A 25130-nucleotide genomic window follows, 5' to 3' on the forward strand; every position below is an offset into this window, starting at 1 on the left:
CTGAAAATTGCATCATTATATGCTTAAGCAGGAACAGTCACACGTAAATTTTTTGCCTTGTGGTCCCACTCGCTGTGAGCTGCCTGGCCCAAATCCAGCCTGTAGTGGCCTGTCCTGGAGCCCATCCTTAGGTTGGGCTGAGATGTGGTATGGTTCTGTTACTGCTTTACAGCAGCTGCCTTTGCAGCAGTAAGCAATCTTCTTTTGAATCAGATCCACCCAGACACAATTATGCATGAGATAAAACATTCTAAAAAGGGCCCCCAGAAGGTTCTGAAGCCAGCTGGTCACGAGAAAAATATATTCTAGGTACTGGCAGTTAGATTAGAAGAGCTGCTCAAGTGGCACTTACCTAGCATGCCTTTGTTTGAACTGGACAAGCACATATCCTTCTCAGCACTGGGCAGAACAAATCCAACCACAAACAGCTCCACCCCATCTGCCATCAGCGCCAACCCTAAAACAAAGAAGAGGGTCCACTGGAAGCGTCCGTGGCCACACTCCTCAATGATGTTTTCATACTGGTGGGCAAGCTGCTCCTCATCCTCCATCCTCTCTGCCATAAGGTCAGCACGGTCTCTGTACTCATCATCCATGGCAGGAGCTCGCTTCTTCTGCTTGGCTTTAATGTCATCTGGGTGCGGGATTCCTTGGTATTCCCCCTCATAGACCTCATCATCTTCATCATGGCCTTCTGTAACATCACTCTGGGCATCTTCTTCATGAGTGGGTTCATCCCCACCACGGTAGTAGCCATCATTGGGTGCGTATCCCTCGTAGTTACCATCCTGGTACCTGTAATCATCTGAGACTTGGTTTGTCTCCCTTCCCCCTTGGTAGAGGTTTGTGTTTCTGTATCCATCATCCATTGTGAATGCAGATTTCTGAACACTGTATGTAGTTATTCAAATGTATGTATTGATTTGTGCAATTTCAGGTCTCAGTTACTTGAGCATGTCTTCTCTTTTTCCCTTGTAACTAATGTGATGCACGGCTTCCCAGGCTCAGAAGGAGAATTACTATATAAAGTTTCTCTCTGACAGTCTCACACAGCTTTTGATAATGCTTCACTTTTCAGCTGTCATGTGTGGTTTGCTGGCTTCTTCCTTGCTTTGGGTAGGAAGAGCTGGGGCTGCTGTCTGGTGAACAGCAAGGGAACAGCAAATGGCACAGCCAGGGAGCTAGGAGGACTTGACAGGTTTGTCCTGATTCATCATGGAGGTGAAGGTCATGTCCTGAAAAAGGAAACAATAGCAATGAGAGAAAGATAAGCTTACAAGAACACATGCATTGAATTTAACAGCCAACATTTTGAGCACACATTTTCCATTGTGAAGAATGGCAACAGAATATTTGGGGAATGCTTTTGCATCTGCAAAGCCCAAAGCTTCAGAAAAAAAAAGGAAGAAAAAAAAAAAAAGCATTAAGGGTTGCCAAACTAATTGGAAATGTAGTGTAGAATATAGAGAAACCTAAAGTAGATTGCAAGGTCCAAAATTCTGCCATTCCCAGAAGTTCTGCTTCCCACACATACTGTGCTGGTTTCTAAAGAGAACAGAAGGGTACCAAGCTTGGTTGCTTAAACAGAGATTTCTGTTTCTACATGTGTTCCTACCCAGCGCAAGCTCATCCTGAGTACCTATGATGGCTAATATCTTAATGCCACAAAATATGACCTTGCTTTTCTCTCTCATCCAGATCCCAAAATTAATTTTATTTGATGTCTTCTCTGTTTTTTCTCTGGCGTCTCCCCATCTGTGTGACAGATGTACAACTAATAGGCTGTGTCTGCCAAAATAAAGTCACTAAAGTCATACTGAGCTCTGTTCTTTCATATCAAACTATCAGTGGAGAACAATTTTCATAGAGAGCAAAAGATAAAGCTAATATGGAATCACTGCTCTCTACAGGGAAAACCAAGGGAAGCCAAGTCACATCTAAACACATTCTCATTTTAGACACCTGATTTCCATTATTCTTCAAGCAGTTTTGAGCCAGCTGGCTCTCCAGTGTTCTCCTGCATTTGTTGCTGCACACAGCTGTGGAAAGGAGGTTTGGACAGAGATGCATGTGAGAATCACAGCATAGTCACGCTAGAGGAGCCAGCACAGCGTAGGCTTGCACAAAATGTGGACTTTAAACTTTGAGCTTAAAGAGTAAATCAGCTAATAAATGACATGGTTATATATACATATCAAAGAATTACAGAATCATTTATGATGGATAATCAAATCCAGCCATGAACCTGACCTACTGAGTGTCATCACTACGCCATGTTCCTTAGTGCCACGTGTGTACGTGTTGTTACCTAAAAAGCTATCCTATATCAGGATAGAGCCATCAGAAACACCTGGATGGGGTAGAGAGCTCTTGTTTCAATGCTGAAGCGTCACCACCAATAGTGAAAAAAATCCAAGAGCACTTTTGAGACTCAGAACCTCCCAGAATTGCAATAACTTTCCCAATTACACAGATTTGTGTTATGACCTAACAGCATGCTCTCCCTGGTAGTAAATAAAAATGTAGCGCCACGGAGACTTCTGTTTTTTGAAAAGTAGGGGAAAGGGTGTTTGAAAGAGAAAACTAAAAAAAAACCCAAAACTAAAAGGAAGAAAGAAAGAACAATATGTGCTAAGAATCATTAGTCCTTGCTGTGGAAGTATTTAAGCATAATTTATTTGCAAGCTATGCTTCCAAATGCCCTCAGAGCAGGAAGTTCAGTGACCTCACTGCTCTTGTCTTCTGGTTGCGACAGAAGTGTACTGAAAACTGGGCTTATCATGAAGTGATAATGTTAGGGATGGGCTCCTCTTTGGTCTGTAGGATAGATATCTTGCCCAGAAGAAGGAGCAGCGCCCAGAGGCAGTCTGTAACTTGGTGCTCTTCAGTACTTCACTTGGATACTCCAGACTGCTTTCTTCCTTTCATTGCCATTTGCACAGGCAGATTTAGACCCGATTCTTTAACATCCTTTCACTCAAGCTGAGCTGCACTCACTCCTATTAGCAGCCCCATTTAGCATTTAGATGAGAAATCATGACTTCTTATAAAGATTGCAGGCTTGGATTACTTTAATTACACTTCACAGTGATGCATGAGAGTTTGAGACAAATGTACACATCACAACAAGCCTATTACAACCTTGGGCCCTTTTACACTGGCAGCTACTGATCCGAGACAGGATGGCAAGGTTTAAGCCTTGCCATCACACACAGCACATGTCCTCACTAACCTCAGTGCTGGACACAAAAACCCAAAGTTTCATCACTGCCTTGTTAACAAGAATGGCATCAGAAACTCTTCAGTTTATCCTTATGGATATAGTATTCCCTAAGGAGTATCGTTAAGAAGAGAAAGTAGAGAAATACAATATAGGAAAAGTAAGCATATGACTAAAAGTATCTGATCTCTGGTGTGAGGCAGAAAAAGACTTTTTCCCACTGATTATTCAGTTTCAGGATTTGTTTGTTTGTTTTGTTATTATTCTGTTTGGGATTTTTTATTTTTTGGCTAACCTTAACACTGCTGCTCCAGCTATATGATTCAACATCCAGAACAGAGCTTAGCAGTATCATCATTTTCCTGGACAGATGGCAAGGCTGAGTTCTTGGCAAGGATCCTGCAGAGGGAAAAGTGGCAAGAAATGGAGAGATTCATATGTGAGGGCTGTCAGAAAAAAAGGAATGAGGGGACTTGGTTACAGAGAGGTAGAAAGCAAGTGAAATCCAGAGCCAGGGATTGAGTATATGGATGAATGGTCCAAACTATGCTCAGAGTAGGTGGGAGATGGCCAGGAGAGGATGGAAGCCCTGGCACGTTATTGATGCTCCAGTGGTGGAAGAAATAGCACCTTTTGTTCAGTAATCACAGCAGCTCTCCCTTCATACCGAAGGATTATAAACCCATCCCTGTTAGAGCTCAGCCATAATCCTTAGTAATTCTTGCTTGACTTTTTGTAACAGTATTTTGCTGCCAAAATAATAATCAGATAAGGAGAAAAGTTTTGGAGGATATGATTGCGACTCTTTTGGATGCAGATGGTTATGGGGAACATCAATCAGGAAAAACATTCATTGACCTCTAACAGAGGTGACTGTATCAAAACTGGCATGACTTGCAGGTTTCCAGCAGTCACTTCTCTTTCCATCAAATATCCTAATCCCAAAGTGCTGATGAGAAAGGAGTCCCTGAGGAGTTCCCAGTGGGACATCTGAAGATCTGACCCCTGGTTGCTGAACACCAGTCAGTAACTCAGGATGATTTGATTCACTGAAGATCTGTCCTCTTGAGAAATATAGATCAGCCTTTGGAAGATAAGTTTATATACAATTGCTGATGGACGAATGAGGGCTGTATACACCTATAGGAGAGAAAATTCCCTCTTAGTCCTCCCATCCCACAAAAATAGAAGCAATGTTTGTCCTAAAAAAGTATGTCCAAATGAAACTGTGGTCATCAAGTATTCTTGAGAGGACCAGAGCACAGCTCAAGGTCAGAAACCCCTTTGATCTCTAGGAATGTCAGCAGCTGTTTTCCGCTTCATCTCAAGAAATCAAGGCATATGAGTTCTCTAACAACTGACATTGTAGTTGAGAGCAAAACTGAGCTACTTTGCGATGAGCTACACGGTGTTTATGCATATGAGCATGCCAAAATAGGGCTATATAGGGTTTTCATGTGTAAAGTTGTGTTTATTGCTACAACAATCAGCTGTACCTACAAATACATACAGGAGGCTAACAAGGGCTGGACAACAGGAGATGTGAATGCAAAGCTTCCCCATTTGTCTGTAACAGGTGCCTTAAGCAGAGCTTGCTTTGAGCTTTGGATAAAGAGCTGTGTTTTGCTGGGGCCTCACGGGAGAACACTGCACTAAGTGAAAACTAAGAATAAAAAGCATTTTCTCCTAAGACGTCTTTACTGAGGATTTGTTTGATAGGTCTGTAGCACAGGTTCAAGAACTCTCTGTGGAGCTTATAGAGCAAGCTATCTGTAATGAGTTTTGTATGAGTCGCAGTGAGTTAAAGAAAAGCAAGGTATTTGAGTCATTGACTTGAAATCACTCAGTTCACAGAGCTGGCTTTCAGCAGTGCAGGTGGCACCTGCTGATTGTTCCCCTGCAGCACAGATAGGACACATGGGGTAAAAGTTCTGCCATTACACTTTTTCCCACTGTCCCATCCAGAGTGTGCTGGGGGAAACTCCTGGTTTCCAGTGCATCAGGCACTGAAATCCCATCACCTTATGTGGTGGTGACTTTCACAATCGAGTGACTGAGGGCTGAGCTTGTAATCCACCATGTTACATTATGAATGGAGGGACAGAAAGTCCCCCCGGTTGTGAGGGGGAGATTATATTTTATAATATTTTATATTTTTGTGCAGATGCTTTAAAGGTCGTATCTAAGACAGTATGTGCTGCAGCAAGCTGGCACAGTGAATATGGAGCAGATGAAACAAGGAACAAGCATCAGTCAAGCACAATAAACAGCTTTTCTGAATTTAAGAACATAGAATAGTAAATTGGGTGTTCGTGAGACAGAGGAACACTAACAGTAGGAGTTGGAAAGTAATGGTGTAGCAGCACAAAGCTATATAAGGAGGGCCAGACTACACATTAGGGTGCCAGAAAAAGGCCATAAAAGGTCATTTTGACAAGCTGAATATGGATAATGAGTTGAGACAGATGGTGTAAGAGTACGGCAGCTAATAAATAATGAACAGACTTGCTTCAAGGAGCAAAAGGAGGGAGAAATCACAGCTGAAGTCTTAGTCAGAAGGAGGAGGTGAAGGGGAAAAGAACAAACCCAGGGATGATGGAAGAGAATCACAGCAGGAGGACTGGTGGGAGGAGGGTATGGTCTCAAGCACCAGAATTTTGTGGAGATGGTATTTTACGCAAAGAAAACTTAGCAGTGCATATGCCTGAACTGGAATTCAGCCACCTTGTTGACATTAACATCTTTCTGCAGAGGAAATAGTGATGGCCTCTAAGCCTCTCCTAATCATCTATTCCCCCTACTGTGCCATTATCGCAGTGCCTAAGCAGCTTACAGTGCTTGTACTTCCACATAAATCAGGGAAAAGTACTTAGGTTTGTTTTTTACATCATAACCTGAGGCAAAGATACCTAAGCTTCACAGGGGCATTGAAATGTCCCATAGCTACAGGCCCCCTACAGATCAGCCAAGCTGAGATCTCCTTTTAACTTTTGCATCCATCTTTGACACCATGACCAAGATGACGGTGGGCACCGACGCCCCATAACTCTCTTCCTAATGTGGAGCTGAGGCACGAGACCTGACCTGGGTATCAAGCAATGCTTCCACATATCCCATTATAGATGTAGGCCAAGAAGCTAACCCAAGGTCATAGGGAAGCCACATCAGTGTCAAACACTGAATCCAAGTTTCTGTTATGTGGTTGTCTTTTTCAATATCTTAGAGAGCTAGAGTCTCTTAGACTTTATTGCTTATTAATAAACCAATCTCTTCAGCAGCAATGCACCTAACAGCATAAAACTGCAGGTAATTTGGTGTTGATTCAGAAATAACAGTGCCCTGGTGCCCTCTAATGAGTTTGACACTTCCAGGTGTACTTGCCCTTGAGTAGCTTACAAGGTCTAACCTTCCTGGGCCTGGAGTTCCTGACAAGGTCCCAGAGATGACTGTAAGAAATAACCTTGATTACAAACTGCCCACGATTCAGCAAATTCTCCCTGTGTCAGACAGCAAGCATGCCTGATTAACTATGAACTGCTTAGCTCATTGGCAAAGAAGTGACTCTAGCTACAAAGGGGATTTCTATTTCATCACACTTGCAATCTGTGTTATTAAATAATGGGCCACTTAATTAACTCATTCATTAATACAGGGCTGTGATGAATAGATTTGCTCCAGTGGCAGAGTTGTGAAAGCAGTTGCAACCCTGAGTGAATTCTAAATGCTGCTTTCTTTCAGAAGAAGTTTGATTTGAGCAAGTATCTTTATTAAATACCTCATTCATTCTTCATTCATTAGCTTCCAGCTAACACAGCGGTGTCAAAGGTCTGCTGTGTCTGTGCCCCTCCAGCACTCCCTGCTCTTGTCCTTCTCACCTTTCTGCCTTGCCAAAACCAGAAGATCCCCCTCACTTTGGCTCTACTCTCTTGATAGTCTTCAGGGCAGTTGTGCCACAGAATCATTCTTTGCCCAGATCCTTTCAGTACTTAAAGAGGACCTATGAGAAAGATGAGGAGAGACTCTTCAATAGGGAGTGTATTGATTCGGCAAGGGGTAACAGCTTTTAACTAAGAGTAGATTTAGATTAGACATTTGGAAGAAATTCTTTACTCAGAGGGTGGTGAGGCACTGCCACAGCTGCCCAGAGAAGTTGTGGGTGCCACACATCCCTGGAGGTGCTCAAGGCCAGGCTGGATGTGCAGCCTGAGCTAGTGGGAGGTGTCCCTGCCCATGGTATGGGATTGGCATAGATTGGCATTAGTCTTTAAGGTCCCTTTCAGCCCAAACCATTCTATGATCATTTCCTATCTCACAAAGGAAATGACCGCATTGTCCTATTTCCTGGGTTCACCTGTGGGACTGACAAACTCCTCCACAAACCAGAGACAGAAGGACAAATTGTTGAATGCATCTCAAACAAAAACACTTGCAAGGTTTTCCTCTCTTGTTTCCTAAGAGTGTGTTACGGAAGGGCTCTAGCAGAGAATTCCACCAGCTGAGTGCTTTCCCTGCAGGGAACAGTTCCTTTTATTTGGAACTGCTCTTCTCCAGCCCAGGGTGCTCAGGCATCGGTCTCAGGAGACAGTTGCTTGCCAGTTCCAGTGAAGTGTACCAAGTCACTGCCCATGCCAGTGCACAGGCTCATTCCAAGAAATCCCCCGTGCTGCAGCCTGTCACAGCCAACCTTATGCTTCCACTGTGCTCCTTAACAGGGTTGTTACTTGTCCATCCTTCTGGGGCTACAAGAAAATAGTCTCAGGAAATGTAGTTATTACAAAGCTAAGAGCTTGCTCAAATAAGAGGGGTGATTCTCAAACCAAATCCAGCATCTCTCTCTCTTTTTGCATGACCCTCCAATGCAATTGTTCTGGGGCCACAAGAGCTTTTAAAATTGCAGATGCACTGCTCATTATGCACCTTACCTGTGGAGAAATAGAAGCGCAAGCAGCAGCAGATTTAAAGAGATGCTCACTCTGAGACTCTTTTCAAGGTTATTTAGCAGAGAAAGTAAGGGAGTAATTGGCTTTGCTCCATCTATTTTCATTGCATTTTGATTGCTTTGACCATTCCTGGTTATGAAATACTACTAAGGAGACCTGAAATTTGTAGCATCCAGGATCATCCAACAGATAGCATAATGTGGTTATTGTATTTGCTATATGCACACTATAAATAATGTTTTCTTCTTTCAGAAAGCAAGTTGCAAAGCTTGTCTTGGCTGCAAACTGCATGCTGAGTACCTCAGATGCCCAGATTTTTGAAGAACGTGGTTTTGAAACAGGCATCTCACAGCAAATCACAAAAATAGATAGATCTTATTTTCACTCACTAGCTGTGCAAACTCAAGTTGCACATAGGGTCTGGAATATATTGGCACTGATTTAACAGCAATACAAGACCTCATATATAGCAACACTGCATTTATGCTTGTGTTTTATATCCATGAAGAGGCTTTCAACTCAAAAGAGTCTTAGCAGCTGCTCAGGAGTATGAGATATAGCAAGGGAGGTAGGACAAGGCAGGGTGAAGGACAGAAAGAAAGGGAGAGGAAATGTACTGCTATCTGGAATAGCCAGCCTTGGAAACTGATGTTACCTTGAGGCAGTAAAAGGGCAGAATATATGCAGTTAGGCATAGCACTTTATAGTAGTAAGAAGGCTGTATGTTTGCCTCCCAAATAGCCTAATAAATTCCCATGTTCAGGATGGACATTAATGATGAAAAATCTTCATCTCCAAAAATTCATAGGTTCAATATATTATCAGAATAGACCGTAACATAGCTCATCTGCACACAAGAAAGAAAATCCTCACAACCACCTGTTGAGGCAGGGGAAGGATTTAGCTATTATTTATTGCTCAGTGTGACTCATGCTTGTGGGTAGGGACGCGACAGTGCAGATGGGAGTTAAAGTCAAACTGCCGTCAGCGCAATTTATGCCAGGAGAGTTGAATTCAGGCTACTTCTGCTCCTGCATTACGTATGGTTCTTCTGTAAAATATGGAAAGGGTACGAAAACAGTTTGAAAAATGCATGCCTGGGCAGCCATTTGTTGGAGCTCAGGCTCAGTTAGAGGCAAGATGGCTCCAGGTCTTGGGAAGTATTCGGAGGTGCATGGCAGGAGGGAAGCACTGCCTGCAGGTTGGTGCAGCAAGGGGTTTTCCTGCAGCCTGGCATCATGCAGAGAGCTCCCTTGGCTCATGGACAGAGTTGATTTCTTCTGGTAGAGTAATCCTGGCTGCCAAGTGAAGGCAAAACTGCTGATCCTTCTGCACAGCACCCACAGATCAGAGCCTTCTCAGAGCAGTTTTGACACCAGCCTGACAAATCGCCAGCTGCTCTGATACAGATGGTTGGGGTGCTGCTGACTCTCTCTGCTGGGAGGTGCCAAGGCTTTCCTGCCCTTCCTGGCTCCTTTCTCACTCAGACATTCTGTCTGATTTTTTCTTAATGCACTTGCTATCATTTGCAGAAACTTTCCAGCCCCATCGGCTCATGCTGTCGGTCTATTTGTCCCTGAGCTCTGAGATGCTGATGAGCACTATCTAATATACTTCAAAGGATGAGAAAAGCATCCGTGCTTTACTTCCAGCACAAGGCTGCATGAAGTGGGAGATGGAGTATCCAAAGCAGCCCCTGAGCTGATCAACACAGAGAAGGGGAATATTAGAGGATATTTAATTAGATTCCTAATTATGGAGCTTATTAGCAGTCATAAAATCACCAGGGTTTGGATCGCATAGTAATGGGAATGGCAGATCTCAGAGATACACATCATACAGATAAATGTGATTATTGCTTTGGCTTGATCTCAACTGGAAGGATAGCACACTGCATTATCAGTGACTGAAGATGTGCCCCTGATGAGTAATTTGTTCTTTCTACAATAAAGGCAAGAGAAAGAAATCACATAGGTACAATTAGGTTCAGGATATTTCAATCCTAAAGTAAATTCAATAGAAAGAAAGGGGAGCACCATAGGAAAGCCCACACCCTGCTGAAAGAAATATAGCCTTATCTTTATTTTCTGCATCCTTTCTAAGAATACAGCTCTGCAGACACTCCTTTCTTTCACGTGATTCTAAGGATGCCCAGCAAACAAGGAGTCTGCTGGAAACCAGTGGAATAGACTTGGCCATTACAAAATGAGTCGGGGGTTGGAACTACATGATCCTTGAGGTCCCTTCCAACCCGGGTGATTCTGTGATTCTGTGATTCTGTGAGTCTGAACTATTTTGTCCACCTTGCTTGTCTGTTTCTTTTATTCAGACAGATAAATCTGGGAGAAAGGGCTAGAAGATTGTCTGGTTTTCTATGGGGAAAAAAAAAGGAAAAAAACCCTTTTTCTTCGTATCAGTCAATATTTTCTTCAAAGTTTATCACATTCTTGCCAGAGGTTCAGAATATTGCAGTTGGTTCAGTCTTTTTCAATGGAAAATGGGTAGAAGGGAACAGTTGCTTCTCAAACATTTCCAGTTTGTCCAGAATTGATCTTTTTTTTTTCCCCTTCGTGAATAAAATGTTTGGATGAAAGTTGAGTGGAGAGATGGAATGTGCTCTCCAAGGATGGGGAGCTTCTCTTTTACATGAAGGAATTTGGCAACGCTGGATGGTACAAATGATCTGTCTTCCCTACCCAGCTGGACCAGGCTGCACAGTGAGCAGGGGGAGAGAAAATGAACAGAAAAAATGCTACTTCATCCAATGTGAGCTCAAGAACAAGGAGAGTGTGAACTGGTCAGGAAATAAGGAACTGGGAATAAGAAGCAAACTTCAAAGAAATCAGTGAGTCAAAAAACCCCACATCAACTTCTCAAGCACAGCAAACCAGAGGACAAAGCTGGAGTGCTGAGTTCCTGCTGATCTGTCCCCAGTTGCACCAAATGAGAAATCAACTTGGCCATGTTTTGGGACATTTACAGCAGATGTGAAAGCCTGAAATTCAACCTGGGGCTGGAGGTCAGACAAAGCTTCCTGACTGCAATATTTGTGGGGCTGAAGGGCAAGATGCACACAGCGTGAAGAGCAGCTTGCTTTCTTCATCAGCCCAGTGGCAGGTTGGCCTGGCAGGCTCTGAAAAAGCATCCAAATGCCACCCAGCATTAAAAGAGATAAGGCCAGGCCACCAGGGGAGGTAAACACAGAGAGTTTCATCTGTTTGTGCATTTTGCTTGAGTCATTGTTGCTTTTGCAGCGCAGGAGCCCTTCACTGCAGGCAGAGCAGAGTGCGGCAAGCCTCGGGGAGAGCTGAGGCTCATGAAATATAGATACAAGCCAGGCAGGCTTGTAGAACTGGGTAAATGCATGCACAATAATTGGCTCTATCTTTGAGCAAGAAACATTTTGCATAAGAGGATGCAGAAAAGGCTCGTTCAGTAAACTTCGATATGCACATTTGACTCAGCAACTGCTGGAGAAAAAAGAGAGAAAAGCCTTCCTTTGTGCTCTGTAACTGAACAAGCAACTCTGTTTTACCCCTTGTACCCCTTTTCACTCCCCCTTTCACCCTTCACCTGCTCAGAGGCTGTTATATCCAATATTCTTCAGAAAGAGCATGTGACAAAAGCAGGCAGTGATACCCTGATCCAACCACTTTACAGCCTTCAGAACACCACTGAAGAAAACATCTGTCTACCTGGAACAGGCAGGGAAAAAATGGTGCTGATCCTAACATGGAGCCAAGTCCATGGCTAAATGGTCACTACTGCTCCGAACATTTGTGTACAGCTCTTTTCCAGCTGCAGGGACATGCATATTCATTGGGATGCTCCAAATTGGTGCATGCCTGAGTGGTCTCTCCTGAGAGAGTACTTAAGGCTTTGTGGGTCCTTTGCATGTGAGATCTTGAGAGATCTCTGCATTTATGTGCACATGTGGGTGGTCAGAGTGAGCCTCTACTTCTGCAGTGACATTGCTTATCTCCAGGCATCCCTCAGGAGCCTTACTCTGATCTCTCTTGCTTGGAGCAAGCAAGTTTCCCCTCCTTGATGAGTCTCACAATAGAAGCAGATGTGGCATCCCCTCCTCAGATGCTCATTTGGAAATAGATCTTGAAACTGATGTTTGTTAATGACGGGGGCAAAATTAATTCCACGCCATCCCAGCTCCAAGCAGTATTCATGCTCAAATTAGTAATGTCTTTTTCCCAGCATCCTAGATTTGGCCACTAATTAACTCAGCAGCCAGAGGCAAGCAGGGAAGCAATTCCATTCTTCTCTGCACCCCATGGGCAGGCACCCACCAGCTGGCAGGGTGAGAAGCTCCTTGTTCTGTGCTCCTGACCTGCTGGAATTGGAGAGAGCATCAAAAAAGGAACCACCCTGATCCCAAGCAAGGCAGACACACAGGGGGATCAAGGCCCCCATGAAACACCTGTCAAGAGATGAACTGTAACCTGGGGAGCTTTCCTGTGGCTTTTTGGGGTAGATGGAGCTTGTATTAGTTCCCACTTGAGGGAAAACCTGTGTAGTACAGAGGTAGGAGGCAGTGTTTTCTTTCTTGTGTGTCATACACTCTTCTGCTGAGCTGTCTGGTCTCAAGTGCTGTCAGCCTGCCAAAATCATGGCATTGTTTCATAGCAGGTATGAGAAAAAAAAATTAACAGTTAATTAAATAACTTCCTTAGGAATGGAGAAAGTGCTATCAGCTCCTGCATTTGACAGCACACTGTTTGGAAATGGAAAATCTGGATGGTTTTTAATTGAATGGTTGATCTTGGTTTTGTAGGAATAAAGATCAGTTTCAGGATTTTGATTTTCAAATGCTATAGAAAATATTTTGTTTTGGAAGTTTTCCAGCTGGAATATTTCTGAGTATGAAGACAATTGTTTTATTACTATTAGGAAAAAAGAATTGAATCTGAACAGGCGACACTAGACACTCCGAAAGAACAGAAAAGATGCCAAAATTGTATTCAATAACTTTCTCCATGAACACACATCCCATTTTAATAACACCAATCTGGATTTTTAATTTGGTTTCAGATATTTATGGGTCAGAATCTCAGGGCTGTGCATGAATCCAGTTGTAACTGCTGAGAATTCATCCATCAGCCCTGTTATATGTGCTTCTAATCAAGTACAATTACCGATGATCACATAACGCCATTAAAAACCACTTAGGGCCAGCACAAGCTGAACTGTTTAATGCAATTTTTGAAATCAAGTTTCACAATTACTTTCAATTAGTTCTAAAGAATAATGGAAATGTGTCATGAACAGCAAATTCTGCTGCAGACCTAAGTCTGAACAGGAAAGATAAAAGTGATCTGTCTTTTCTCCCTTTCCACTTAAAAAATTAGCTAATATGTTCCTTGCTGGATTTTGCAAACCTTAAAGCAAATACTGTCCAATGTCACTTAGGCTGCAAGAAAGCAAAGCTTAGCTTATATGACTTCTCACAGGCATTTTTACTGAGGTCCTTACCATAGGATGCTACAACCAAATTATAGTAGTATTTAGTTGAGTTGTGGCAGACATGACTGATTGTACAGGTGCAGAAAACAAGGAACCAAACCTCAGAGCCCAGGAGGCTCCTGGCCATACACAGCTGAGAGCTGGAAAATGCCCATGGCATCCCCTCTCCCCCCTGTGCTGCCCCACAGATCAGAGTAGAAAGAGGATAACGCAAAGCAACGTTTTAACAACACCTTTATGCTAAAAACCACAAAGCTATTTTTGGCCTCTGTAAGGACAGCCCTATTTAAGCACAGACTAATTGCGCCAGCACTAACTTGTCCTCGTGTTAACTTCATTTCCATCCAGACAGAAGCTTTCAAGCAACAAGAAAACCCTTTCAATATTTAATCAGCAGCATGGCCTGAAACAGCGGGTACCAGCCCTGGCTGCCTCCCTCCTCCTTTGCAAGAAAGCCAAACAGGAGCCCTTGCCACAGCATCTCTTTGGGGCACCTTATATTTCATTCCTCTCTTTCAGCTTCTCCGTTGCCTTCCAGGTGTAAATCTTGCTTTATTTCCTGCTTATGGATTGGAAATTGCTGTGCTCAGCAGCCTGGACTCATGAGTCAGCAGGGCTTGAGCTCTCGCCCACTTCTCTCTGTGTAAATCTTGTCTATGGACAAAACTTTGCAGAACTTGCAGCAGGCAGAGGGGCAAATGCAGGATTTTTCTAATCTGTAAGCATTTCCTATGAGAACATCAGTGTCCTGCACCCTCCCCAAGCTGCTGTGCTCCTTGCTGTCTCTCAGACTGCCCTTAAAGTCCCTGACATCTTAGTGCAGGGCTGGGGATGCCCGTGCTGCCTGGCACCTGCTGGCTCTGCAGCACAAAACCTTCTCTGATGATTTATGGCGCTTGAGCTCCTTACAGCAAAGATCATCTCCTGCTAGCATAATAAAAGAGAACCTAATAGCCAACCCTAACTATCCTTATCTAAGAGAAAAGGAAAAAAGAGCCCAAAGCAGATGTAATTAACGATAAATAATAAATGCCAGATTAATTACAAATTATCTGCTTTAATTCACCAGATCTAAGAACATACCTCCATTTTCCAGAGGATGGCACGACCTCAGAGCACTGCCACAGTCACCAGAAGGGCTCGTGGATGGCAGTGGTTATGGTGGGATCTGTCACACGTGCACTGGAAGTAGGCTCCATGCTCCTTCTGGGCCTCCATCAAAGTTTGCAATTTGGGGCTATCGCAAAAGGAAAGGCTCCTCAGCTCCTCCCAAATGCCGAAAACCTTGGCTAGCAGCCAGTAGCAGACGTTTCAGGAGAAGAAACCACTGGGATTTCTCAATCTGGGTCTGCTATAAATCATTTAACAGCTCATCCACAAGTTCTCCTAACTAAAGCACACCAGGAGGTTTTTTTGTGAACCTCCAGGGGTGCTGAGTGGTGACACCGGGGCTGCCTTGTCCTGAGGACATCTACTCTTGCTAACAGTCAGCTCAGGAGGACATGAAGCTAAGGAGGCAACAGCTGTGCTGGCATCACAGATGGAACCAAAGCCTGAACAAACACATCCATCACCCAGCTGAGAGTGGATGAACTTCACAAGAACTGCTGTGAATCACAGCAAAACATCGAGTCTAACCAAAGCACTGAATCACAGAAGCAGCTGTCACACAGCCCTGCGGCATTTCCTGCAGGAGCTCATCCAGCATCAGGCCTGCTCTCCAGGTCTCTGTCTTCTGCAGGACATCCACAACCTCAAGGCAAGACACAGAGGAAGGCATTTCTCAAAAATGGATTTAAGCAATGGACACAGGGCAGTTCTGGTCTGTATGCCACGTCAGCCATAGGAGTTCTTGTTATTTGGAGATGGTATTCTAGGTTATGGGACAAGATTGCCTCACCTTTGAGAGGACAGGTAGAAGTATCTTGGACCTGTATCTGGCTTCTGTTGTCTTGATCTGATGTCCTCTGGGTCTTGGATGAGAAGAGACAGTATGCAGCTCTACTCTGTCTCCATGTCTCTCACAGCTTTGTAGATCTATGCTATCCCTCCATCCCTACAGCCATATCCCCAGTCTGTAATACCAAGAAGAGCAACAAACAACTCTGAAAGCCAGTAACCCTTATGCTTCACTGTGGCAAATCCAAATACTCTAAAACACTTTCACATTTCATCCACCTCCGAAGAAGAAAAGCCTTGACTTCTTTTTTCTCTCTGGGATTAAGGCATTCCAGAACAAGCACAGGAGATCTGGGTCACCTTAGACGTGGTGGAATCTCTTAAGTCTGATCATAAGCATCTATAGGACAGTTCTAGGAAAAAAGCTATTTGTCCTTCAAGTGGCCTGAACTTCCAGGCTCCTTTACCCAGGCTCTAATCTCTTCTATAAGGGTTCTACACCCTCTTTTGACCCAGTCCTTCCTTCTAATTCATCTCAGATAAACAAATCCACAAGGCCACCTTGCTCCCCAGCTTTCTTCTACCACCAAACAGCAGCATGCATCTATTGGCATAAACGAGATCTCAAAGTTGTGACTGCACAGGAAGAACAAACATGCTGAGCAGATGGGTTGTGCAGGAGGATGCCCTCATTTTAAACACAAATAACTGGCAATTACTTAACAGATGTGGTAAGAAAAATCTGGACAGACAAGCACGAGGTGACTGGAATCCAATGTCAGTCAAGTACTGTGGAATTTTCCCTGGCAAAGAAAGGTTTCATCTTCCATCTCCTTGATTACCTTGTCCAGAAGAGATAATTACATTGATGTTAAGTGTCTTCACAAGAATGATACAGGTATTCTTCATTTAGGATCTCATGCGACTCGCTGCCTTTACAAGGTGGATTTTTCACTGGAGAAATCTAGCCTCTGTAGCCCCAAAATCCATGAGAAAATACTGAAATTCAAGCAGAAGTCCTCAGCCAAAGACTTCAGTGTCTGTCCTTCTCTTCCCCAACATCAAATCAGCATCCCTCAGGAAATATCTTTGAGATGATAAAGAAATCTATACATCTAGTGTACGGCAATATTAATTTGGCCCTGGACTCTCGGCAGATGTACCAACATTACCACAGATGAGTATGAGGATTTTCTCCTTATAAATGTTACAGAGCCATTAATCATGCAGGGGAAATTAACCCTGCCAGGCAGCACTGCAGCAGAGATCAGGAAAGCACAGTCACCACTGACCAACGGCTCGGGCTGAATGTGGGGGAAATGTCAGGTGCACAGATGCACAACAAATAGCAAAGAAACTCTGTGATCTTCAGGGGAAACAAACCCTGCTTTATTCAAGATTTCCCTCCATATGCAGTCATCCAGCTCTCCAAAGAAAATATGTTTGGCAGTTCCTGCACTCTCTCCTTACACAAGACAGGGATTCAGTCATGCAAAGCTCACTCCCCGTTCCTGCGTGCACTTCACCCACTGTTCACAAGACACAGATCTTGCACATAATATTGTCGCCCTGAAGCCCACGAGAAACAAAAATCAAAGCCAAAACTTGCTGCTTAGAAGACAAAGAGCTTTAAGTATAATGAAACTGGTGCTTGAAACTCCAAGGCTGCTCACGAGTGAGCACAAGGAGCAGAGTCCTCACCCCAAGTACCTGCCATCAGGGAGCACAACACGTGTGAGTTTATTGCAGGTGGAGGTTTCTCTATGAACACTCCAGGAGAGGAACATGTTTATAAACAAATCACCCCCGCTATTTTCTCCAGGAGTGTTTCAGGAATGTTATTTATTTGTTTATTTATTTATTCCACTCGTAAATAAATCAAGAAAGAATTTGCATTGCTGTCATGAAGCCAAAAGATTTCAAAAGCCTCCTCTCACTAAATAACCTTAGGAAGTGCTGGATCAAAGCACCAGCATTTGGTTGGAACACAGGTCTGTCCAGAAGGTCATAGCTGTGTACTGTCAGCAAAATAGCCAAAGCTTTGTCACTCTATTAATTTTCCTTTCCTTTCCTCTTTTTTTTTTTCTTCTTCTCAGCAGAGGAACATTATGTACAGCTCTGTGGATTCGATACCACCAGGTTACTAAGGCTGCTCTTAGGTTTTTTATTCCCTGATCCTCTTGAGGCAAGGTCCCTAAATTCATCCCTGGTGTCAGAGCTCTGCTATTAGGGGCAGAAAGCCCACTGGGGAAGTCATGAGAGTTAAACCGACTCACAGACCTCTCCTTCAGGATATCAGATAACAGTATAGTCCAGCCAGACCCTTCCTTCCAAGCATCTTTATCTGTGCTCCCAAGATACCAGCTATTCTCAATGCCTAAGGGGCTGGTTTCAAGGAAAAACACAGACTTTGCAATGGAGAAAGTTTATCAGCTAGAAAATATGACAGGCTTTATGCATCAACTTAGGGGCACGAATTCATGACCTTCCAGAACTCCTGCAAAGGACAGAGAAGCAGCATTTGGGTAGCAGCTCATCCAGGATTATCACCCCATGGGAGCACCGCTGGTGTCAGACCATCAGCTCACAGTGTGACCCCGACCAAGCTGGAAATAGCACAGAAATGAAGATTCCAAGCGGGCAATGAAACGGTATGTGAGTTAAAGCTGCTCCAACTGCCTGGGCACATGCATTGTCTGATCTGCTCGCCTCCCAGCCTCTCACTAATAGTCATTAAATTGCTTTGATGGGCACTGACCCCTGGAAAAGCTTCAGTACAAACACAACTGCCTTCACTGTTGATTTTTTTTTCTTCTTTTCTGTTGTTTTTTCAGCTCCTCTCCCTTTGTTTTTTTACCCCATTGAATCTTACTACTTCTAATTCCCGACCGATTGTCCAGAAAGGGACCAAAGAGAAAATCATCTCTTACCAGAACTGTGAAATATCTCACTGCAGCCATTCACCAGCCATTTCCCCTCTTTCAAGCCTGCAGAGCTGCTCCTGAAAGGGACTCCCCTTTCTGCCGGAGATTAGAAGTAAATGCTCTGCAAGCCAAGCCGATCATCCCACTGCGCCTGCATCCAGGTACCGGAGCAGAAGCAGTGGAAAAGTCCATCAGGCAACAGCAAACATAGGCGCATGCACGCACACCCCAGGCACAAAGCAATAGGAGCAGGGGGAGGCTGGAGGCAGAGCAGATGGGAGGGGGTGGCTCAGGGGAACCAGGCAGCGGGAGATGCTAACGTGACAGATGTGTTGACTTTAAGTTAAACAGGAAATTGATGATGCTTGATGCAGGGAGGAAAGGCACTAGCTCACGTTAAAGGCAGAGGTTTCCCATGGTCTTCCCCCTTTCTGCTCTTTCTCTCTTCTATCCAGGCTTTTCCTGATGATTTCTAGTTCTTACCTCATGCACAGTCAAAGGTATTTCCCTTCTGAAATGGGAGGTGGGAGCACAGTCATTTATGCCCCGTTCAAACGAAGCTGCTCTGAAGTTATTTAAATGACAGCCTCTAGATGCTGGGAATGCTGAACATCAAGGTGAGGCTTCCCATTTGCCTCAGTTCTGGGAAGAGGAAAATACAATTGCGTCTAATCCCTGATTTGGGTCATGTAGGATGGACTGCAGGGAATGGAGTAAACTGATTTAAATGCAGGAAAGGACCATAGCACTGTTGAGATGGATTTCAGCTTCCAGAGACTGACGAAAAGCAATGGCCCCGTGACAAGTCCAGACTCAGATCATCACTTGTACCACCTACCTCAACCTTCCAGACCAGCTAGTGCCCAGCAGTGGATCCCTGTTTCGTTTTTGGTGCCATTCTGAGTGCCACCCTCCTCACATTCTATTCCTCCTACACACTGTCCCTGAGCTGTGTTATTGGCCACCCTTCAACATTTTAATGGGGTACTGACAGTGATTCATTCGCACTCCAAACAGATGAACCTGAACTTGTCCCCAGAACCACATTTCCAGAGCCAGACAGAGAAGGTAGGTTGGAAGCACCTCAGATGCATTGGCTGCAACCCAAAAAGCATTCATTTTTCTGATTAACAAAGACAGAACTTGGAAAAGTCTGGTGAGGCTCTTTCAGTTTGGGAAAGCGCAGCTTTGGATCTCCCGTCCTTCCTCCTACCTTCTGCCACACTGTCTCATCTCTGCAATGATTTATAAAGCTCTGTGTTCTCTCCTAATCGGGACACCACCACGTTCCCTTTCTCGCCACACGTCACTCGTGTGTCACTCTGCGTCTGGACCCCCGGTGACCTCCAGGAGGGCACAGCAGGGCTGCGGCAGCCGTGAGTCATCAGCAACCTGCCTGCACCCCCAACCCTGTCCCCTTCCAGCGGGGGAGGCCCAGGGGGTTTAACGCATTCTAATCCTCAGGATGGATAATTCAAGGAAAGAGGATTAGTCCTTCTGTGCAGATCCCACACCCAAATATAGAGCAGCCTTCCCTTCGCCTTGCAGCTCCTGTGCTCTGCCCCATCTCGCCCCAGGGATCTGTTGTTGGGGTCCTGGCTACGCTGCTTTACCGTGTATTTGGGTACATGTGTCATGGTCCAAAACTACACAGTATGGCATCAATGCCTCAAGAAGAAAGAAGGGTAGTGCTAATCTTAGATGATCTCACAGCAGGATGCTGCAACCAGCAGAGCTGACCCAGGAATGGATATTTGCCGGAGAGCTGCAGAGTAGGAAAAGCACTGGATATTGTTGTGCCCTCCCTATTGCCCCCACAGAAGGAGGAATAAAGGGGGGAGCTTCAGCCATACTCCTCTTCCCACCTGCTGCAGACATGGAGTGAGGTCTGGCACAGCCACCGCAGTGTTTTTATTTGGCTGTCAAAGCCCTAATGGGACTTTCAGTTGCTGTAACATTAATGCATTGATTAGCATGGGAGTAATTCCATAATCTTCTCAGACAAGAACAATTTCATGAGTTTCAGCTCATGATCTGAAAAATTAATTTGCCAGGCTGACAGTGCAGAAAGAAGACCTTGGAGGTTGGCTCCAGCTTTCACAGTAAGACCGTTCCTCACCCCAGGATTTGGCCACCAGACCAGGAGTGGGAGGAGAAGCCAGAGCTAGCACCAAGTGTGGGCAAAGATGACAGTCCCCAGCACTGATAGCACAGGGGCTTCTCTGTCTTTTTCACTTCCCATTTTGGTGCATTTCATTGCACCAAAGACAGTGCTCCCAACTCAGAAATTGTTATCATAGAATCATAGAATAATTAAGTTTGGAAAAGACCATGAAGATCACCCAGTCCAATCACTCACCCACCCTCACCATGCCCACTAGTCATGTTCCTTAGTGCCATATCTCTGCAGTTTTTGGACATCTCCAGGGACTGTGACTCCACCTCCCTGGTCAGCCTGTCCCAAGAGCAAGATAGAACCACTTCTTCACCATCCTATATTTTTCCCTGCAGGGAATCAATCCCAGTTTTGAAATTAAACTCACATACTGCCTGTACCAAATACCATGGCAAGTGTTTTTAGACTTACCATGACATTTCTCACATCCACTTGGAAAGTACTTCTAAAAGCAGATGCCCAAACCTTGCCTGTAGACAAGCAGCCAGGCTTACAGAGATCATCTGTATGGGCAAGGCTGCCTGGCTGCCTCTCAGATAGCACTCAGCTGTGCCTGGCAGAGGGATACATGAAATCTGGGCTTGTACCTTCAAATCAGCTCCCTCAAGAAACAGCAATCTGTTTCTTGATTTTCAGTGTCCCAGAATATAAGTGGTGCAAATCACATTGATACTCCAAGGATAACTGGAGAGGCTGTCTATTGGTGGATGTTTTCTACTTGGCTTTGATACCCTTGTATGGTTTTCCCATTACACTTTTGCAAAATCACATCAGGAAAACCAAATGTGACTCCGTTTGACACAAGTGGGCATGGCTCTCCAGCAGGGCCCTGCAGACAGGAGGCACTGGGAGCCCACCAGGAGCTCGTGGATGCCCTCCCTTCTTTCTGTTGCAGGGTCAGACTTCTGGCTCAACACTGCACCCTAAGAGGACACAGAGGCTTTACTGTACATCCAGCATCTGGCTACATAAGGCAAAGCATTAACCCTTTTCCTCTCTCTGAAGCATTAACCCCTCTCTCTTCTCCCATAGGATAATGCTGGAGAACCAGACATGAGGCAGCAGTTTTCAGGATGTGCTGCACTTGCTGTAATTTCTGCCCATGGAAAGAAAGCCCTTTAAGCTCTGGTGCTGTGTTTAAAAGTGTCTGATCTCAACACAGCACAGGTTTCCCTGAGCACTGCAATCCTCCCCACCTATACATTACAATCATTGGGTTGTTACTCTTTTACCATTTTTTTTTTCTTGAGAGAAGGTGATCTATGACAACTGAACTACTTCTGAATCCAGTTGCTACCCATGATTTTTAATAGGACTTCAGTGGGTTCAGTTATATTATTGCAGCTAGATACATGAGTAAAATTTCCCTTGAACAATAGTTGTTCTATCAGAGCAAAAGAAGATCAGTCCTTACAGCTCTGTAGGTCTGGATGTGCCATAGGGAAAGGACAGGTGCATACACACGTGCACAGGAACTCCCCACTGGAGAACCCACATCCCATGACAGCCCTGCTCAGAGTACAAATCCTGCCAGCTCCCCACGCTTCATTCTCTCTTTACCTTCATTTCATCCTTCCTAACAGAACTGACAAACTGCAGGTTTCAGTTTTATCTGTGTTTAAGATCTCCTAGAAGGATGGGAAGGATAAAAAATGGGAGGACGAGCCATAGGTGTGCTGGCAGCTGGGAGGGCAGCAGTGTGTGTGGGGTTGGTGTGTGCAGGGTGCAGCACACTTGCACCCAGCCCAGGGTGCAGCATTCACACAGGCATGCAGACGGACATGTGAGCAGTTCTTTAAAAATCGCCTCAACCCAAGATAAGAAGATAAAAGGCAGCAGCTCGTAGTGAGCACAGGGAGCTGGACAGAGTGACGGAGCAAGTTGGAATTGCTGCTTCCCCCCAGATCTCACTGCACTACGGTGCCCCCCAACGATTCCCATGGATTCATCACAGCTCAGACACCAACCGCCTCCTCGAGCATCCTCATTTTCAGCAGCACCTTTTGTATTATCTTTAGAGAGAGCTTTTCCCTGCCCCTTACGCTGCCTCCCCAGCACTCAGCACCAAGCCCCCAGGAGCTGTTGGCTTTCTGGCAGCCTCTTCTCACTCCTTTCCCCCCTGAGAACTGAGAGAGAAGACTTTGCTCTTACCTTGGGCACCCCAAGTTGCAGCCGATCCTGTTTGCTGCGCAGCGCAGCGGGAGGCTCCGTGCCAGCATCTCTAGCAGTGATGCAGCCCTGCTGGGTGCTGCATGTCAATGATGCAGCCCAGGGGGGGATCCCGGGATCCTGGGAGCCCAGGGCAGAGAGGAAAGTGGAGGGCTGCCTACCCTACCTCACTGCACTGCCCGCCCCAGCTCTGCTGCAGAGCAAGAAGAGAGAGAGCAGAGGGATGAGGAGAGAGAGAGATGCTGCTCAGCAGGCACTAAGGGAGAGAGGAGAAGCTTGTGTAATTTCATCACGTTAATCAAATCCAGCCCCTTGCCTTACGTTACAGCTCTCCAGCAGAGTTCTGCATTACATGGATTTTTTAAAAAATTATTCATTGTTATTGCTATTGCTGTCATGCAGGCATGCTTCTAGCTGGAAGTAGAAGGGAATCCCAGCATGACAGGATATCATTCTGGCACTCTCTCCACTTCTATTCACTCCACTGCTGTGTGCAAGACCCCGTCCCTGGAGTGAGCAGAGCGTGAGGCTGTGGAAGATGACGCTCTGTGTGCCACATTTCAGGGACAGCCCCACTGCAGGATAAATCTGTTCTGCTCACAGACCCCTCGTGTTTGTAATTGAGAGTCCATTGCCAGAACACCAAGAGCAGAAAAAATCCCAGTGCCTATGCAATTTTGTGCTTACAAGACACTACATGGGGAACTTACTCCGCTGTAAAATCCAAACTACTTTCTGTTATTAAAAGAGATAAGTGGGAAATGCAAAGAGGTGTTTTACTGGGGAATGAAGCACACCAAGCTTAGCTGCACTGCAGGGCTGCTCCCCAGGTAGACAACTCTGCACTAGCTCCAGCTATGCGTGCTCCAGTCCCAGCAGCTCAGAGCTCAGACTGAGCTGATGCCCCAGCATTTCCCCACTGATTTTGTACCATTTGCTCACTCCAATAGCAGTTATAATCCCAGCTTGCTTAGGTCAGGATGGGGACTGCTCAACAGTCTGCTCCCAGGCACCAGACTGCAGTGTGGCGTATTCTGCATGGGCCCATTGAATTAATGATAATAAGAAAGCATTGCCAGTGCTGCTGGTAATGGGAGCACACCCTGCAACATCTCTGTGCACAGAGGTGCCCAAATTACTCCAACGGAATTGGAGTAATGGAAAATAGTAATAAAGACTCACTGGTAGATTATGACTGCAAGTCCAGCCCTCCTCCCAGCTCTGTCAGCAGGTGTCAGCCATAAAGCCACAGCTTTACCTGTGCCTCAGTTTACCCACCTGTCAGACACTAGGAGTCATCATTTGGATGCTCCCAAAGTCCCTTTGTCCTGTATTTTGTAGCCCGTTTACCCACCTCAGTTCACCTGGTGTGAATCTCCAACTCAGATGTGTTTGCAATTGTTAACAGAATTCTGCTGTGGGCCTGAAAACCTCTCTTCATCACATTGTTTGCTGGTGCAACTCCTGTGACTGTGCTGGTGGCATCACTTCCATATGAAAACTTCAGTAGATGATTAATGTGGTTATTTTCACACCCACTCATTTAAAAAATAAAATCTGAGGCTCAGCTTTATTCTCCCTAGTGCGACACATTAGTTTAATTGCATTTTGCATTTGGTACAGTGCACTGATTGCTTTGATGTGGGAGCACTTCAGAAGTCAAATTATTATCATCTCTCCTGGATGCTGTAGGCCAAATATCAAGGCTATGGCAAAACTAAAAAGCAAGCCAATCCATCACAGTGTCGCTGAGAATCACTTTGCATACATATCACTCTTCCTGCCAGACCTTCAGCTCATTAATTCTTTAAATTTTTCAAATCACAGCATTTTGTGTCAGACCCACTGCACCTCGTGCTCCTTCCATGATTACATTCCACCAGAGGGAACTTCAGGGAAGCCCCAGAGGCACTCTCTGAAGCCCATTGCAGCTGCAACGGAGGAAGGCTGCTTTGCCTTATGCTGCTTTGCACTTACAGGTGACATCACAGGAGAGGGAGGAACACAGTAGGATGGCCAAACCAGCACCCTGCTGGCTCTGCTGGGCTGTTCTGAACTCCTAGCAGAGCTCCTACATCCACATCTGCATTATTTACATCTGCATTACGTTCTGTTTTCTATGCAGGATAGATCTAGCTTGAGTAAGATCATATTAAATGCCATTGCAGGACCAATAGGAAAGGGGACGATAAACCTGAGAGATGATTCTTATCTCTGTGACCATCAGTGCTTATAATTACCTCTGCACCTCTGTGCCTCCCTCCATTAACCATGGCTGTGCTGTGAAAACGTGAAATCAGAGTGCCACTCTTTAGCAGCTTCTCAAA

The 25130-nt window shown here is 45.0% G+C and overlaps 1 protein-coding gene across 3 annotated transcripts in view; it reads right to left on the reverse strand.

Moving 5' to 3' along the window:
* Window positions 1-23273, reverse strand: part of SV2B (synaptic vesicle glycoprotein 2B) — a 49512-nt gene extending 26239 nt beyond the window's left edge. Inside the window, exons 1-2 of one of the 3 annotated variants that reach the window (XM_048956274.1) lie at window positions 22786-23273; window positions 353-1235 (exon numbers count right to left, since the gene is read on the reverse strand). In XM_048956274.1, the coding sequence (XP_048812231.1) occupies window positions 353-869 (517 nt within the window). In that variant the 5' untranslated portion in view covers window positions 870-1235; window positions 22786-23273. Of the gene's footprint in view, window positions 1-352; window positions 1236-14718; window positions 14966-18464; window positions 18696-22785 lie in introns of those variants that run through there. The other 2 variants (XM_048956273.1, XM_048956275.1) reach the window with 2 other exon arrangements.
* Between the last annotated feature and the right edge of the window lie 1857 nt (window positions 23274-25130).

Source organism: Lagopus muta, chromosome 10 (genome assembly GCF_023343835.1).
Source record: "Lagopus muta isolate bLagMut1 chromosome 10, bLagMut1 primary, whole genome shotgun sequence".
Lineage (NCBI taxonomy): Eukaryota > Metazoa > Chordata > Aves > Galliformes > Phasianidae > Lagopus > Lagopus muta.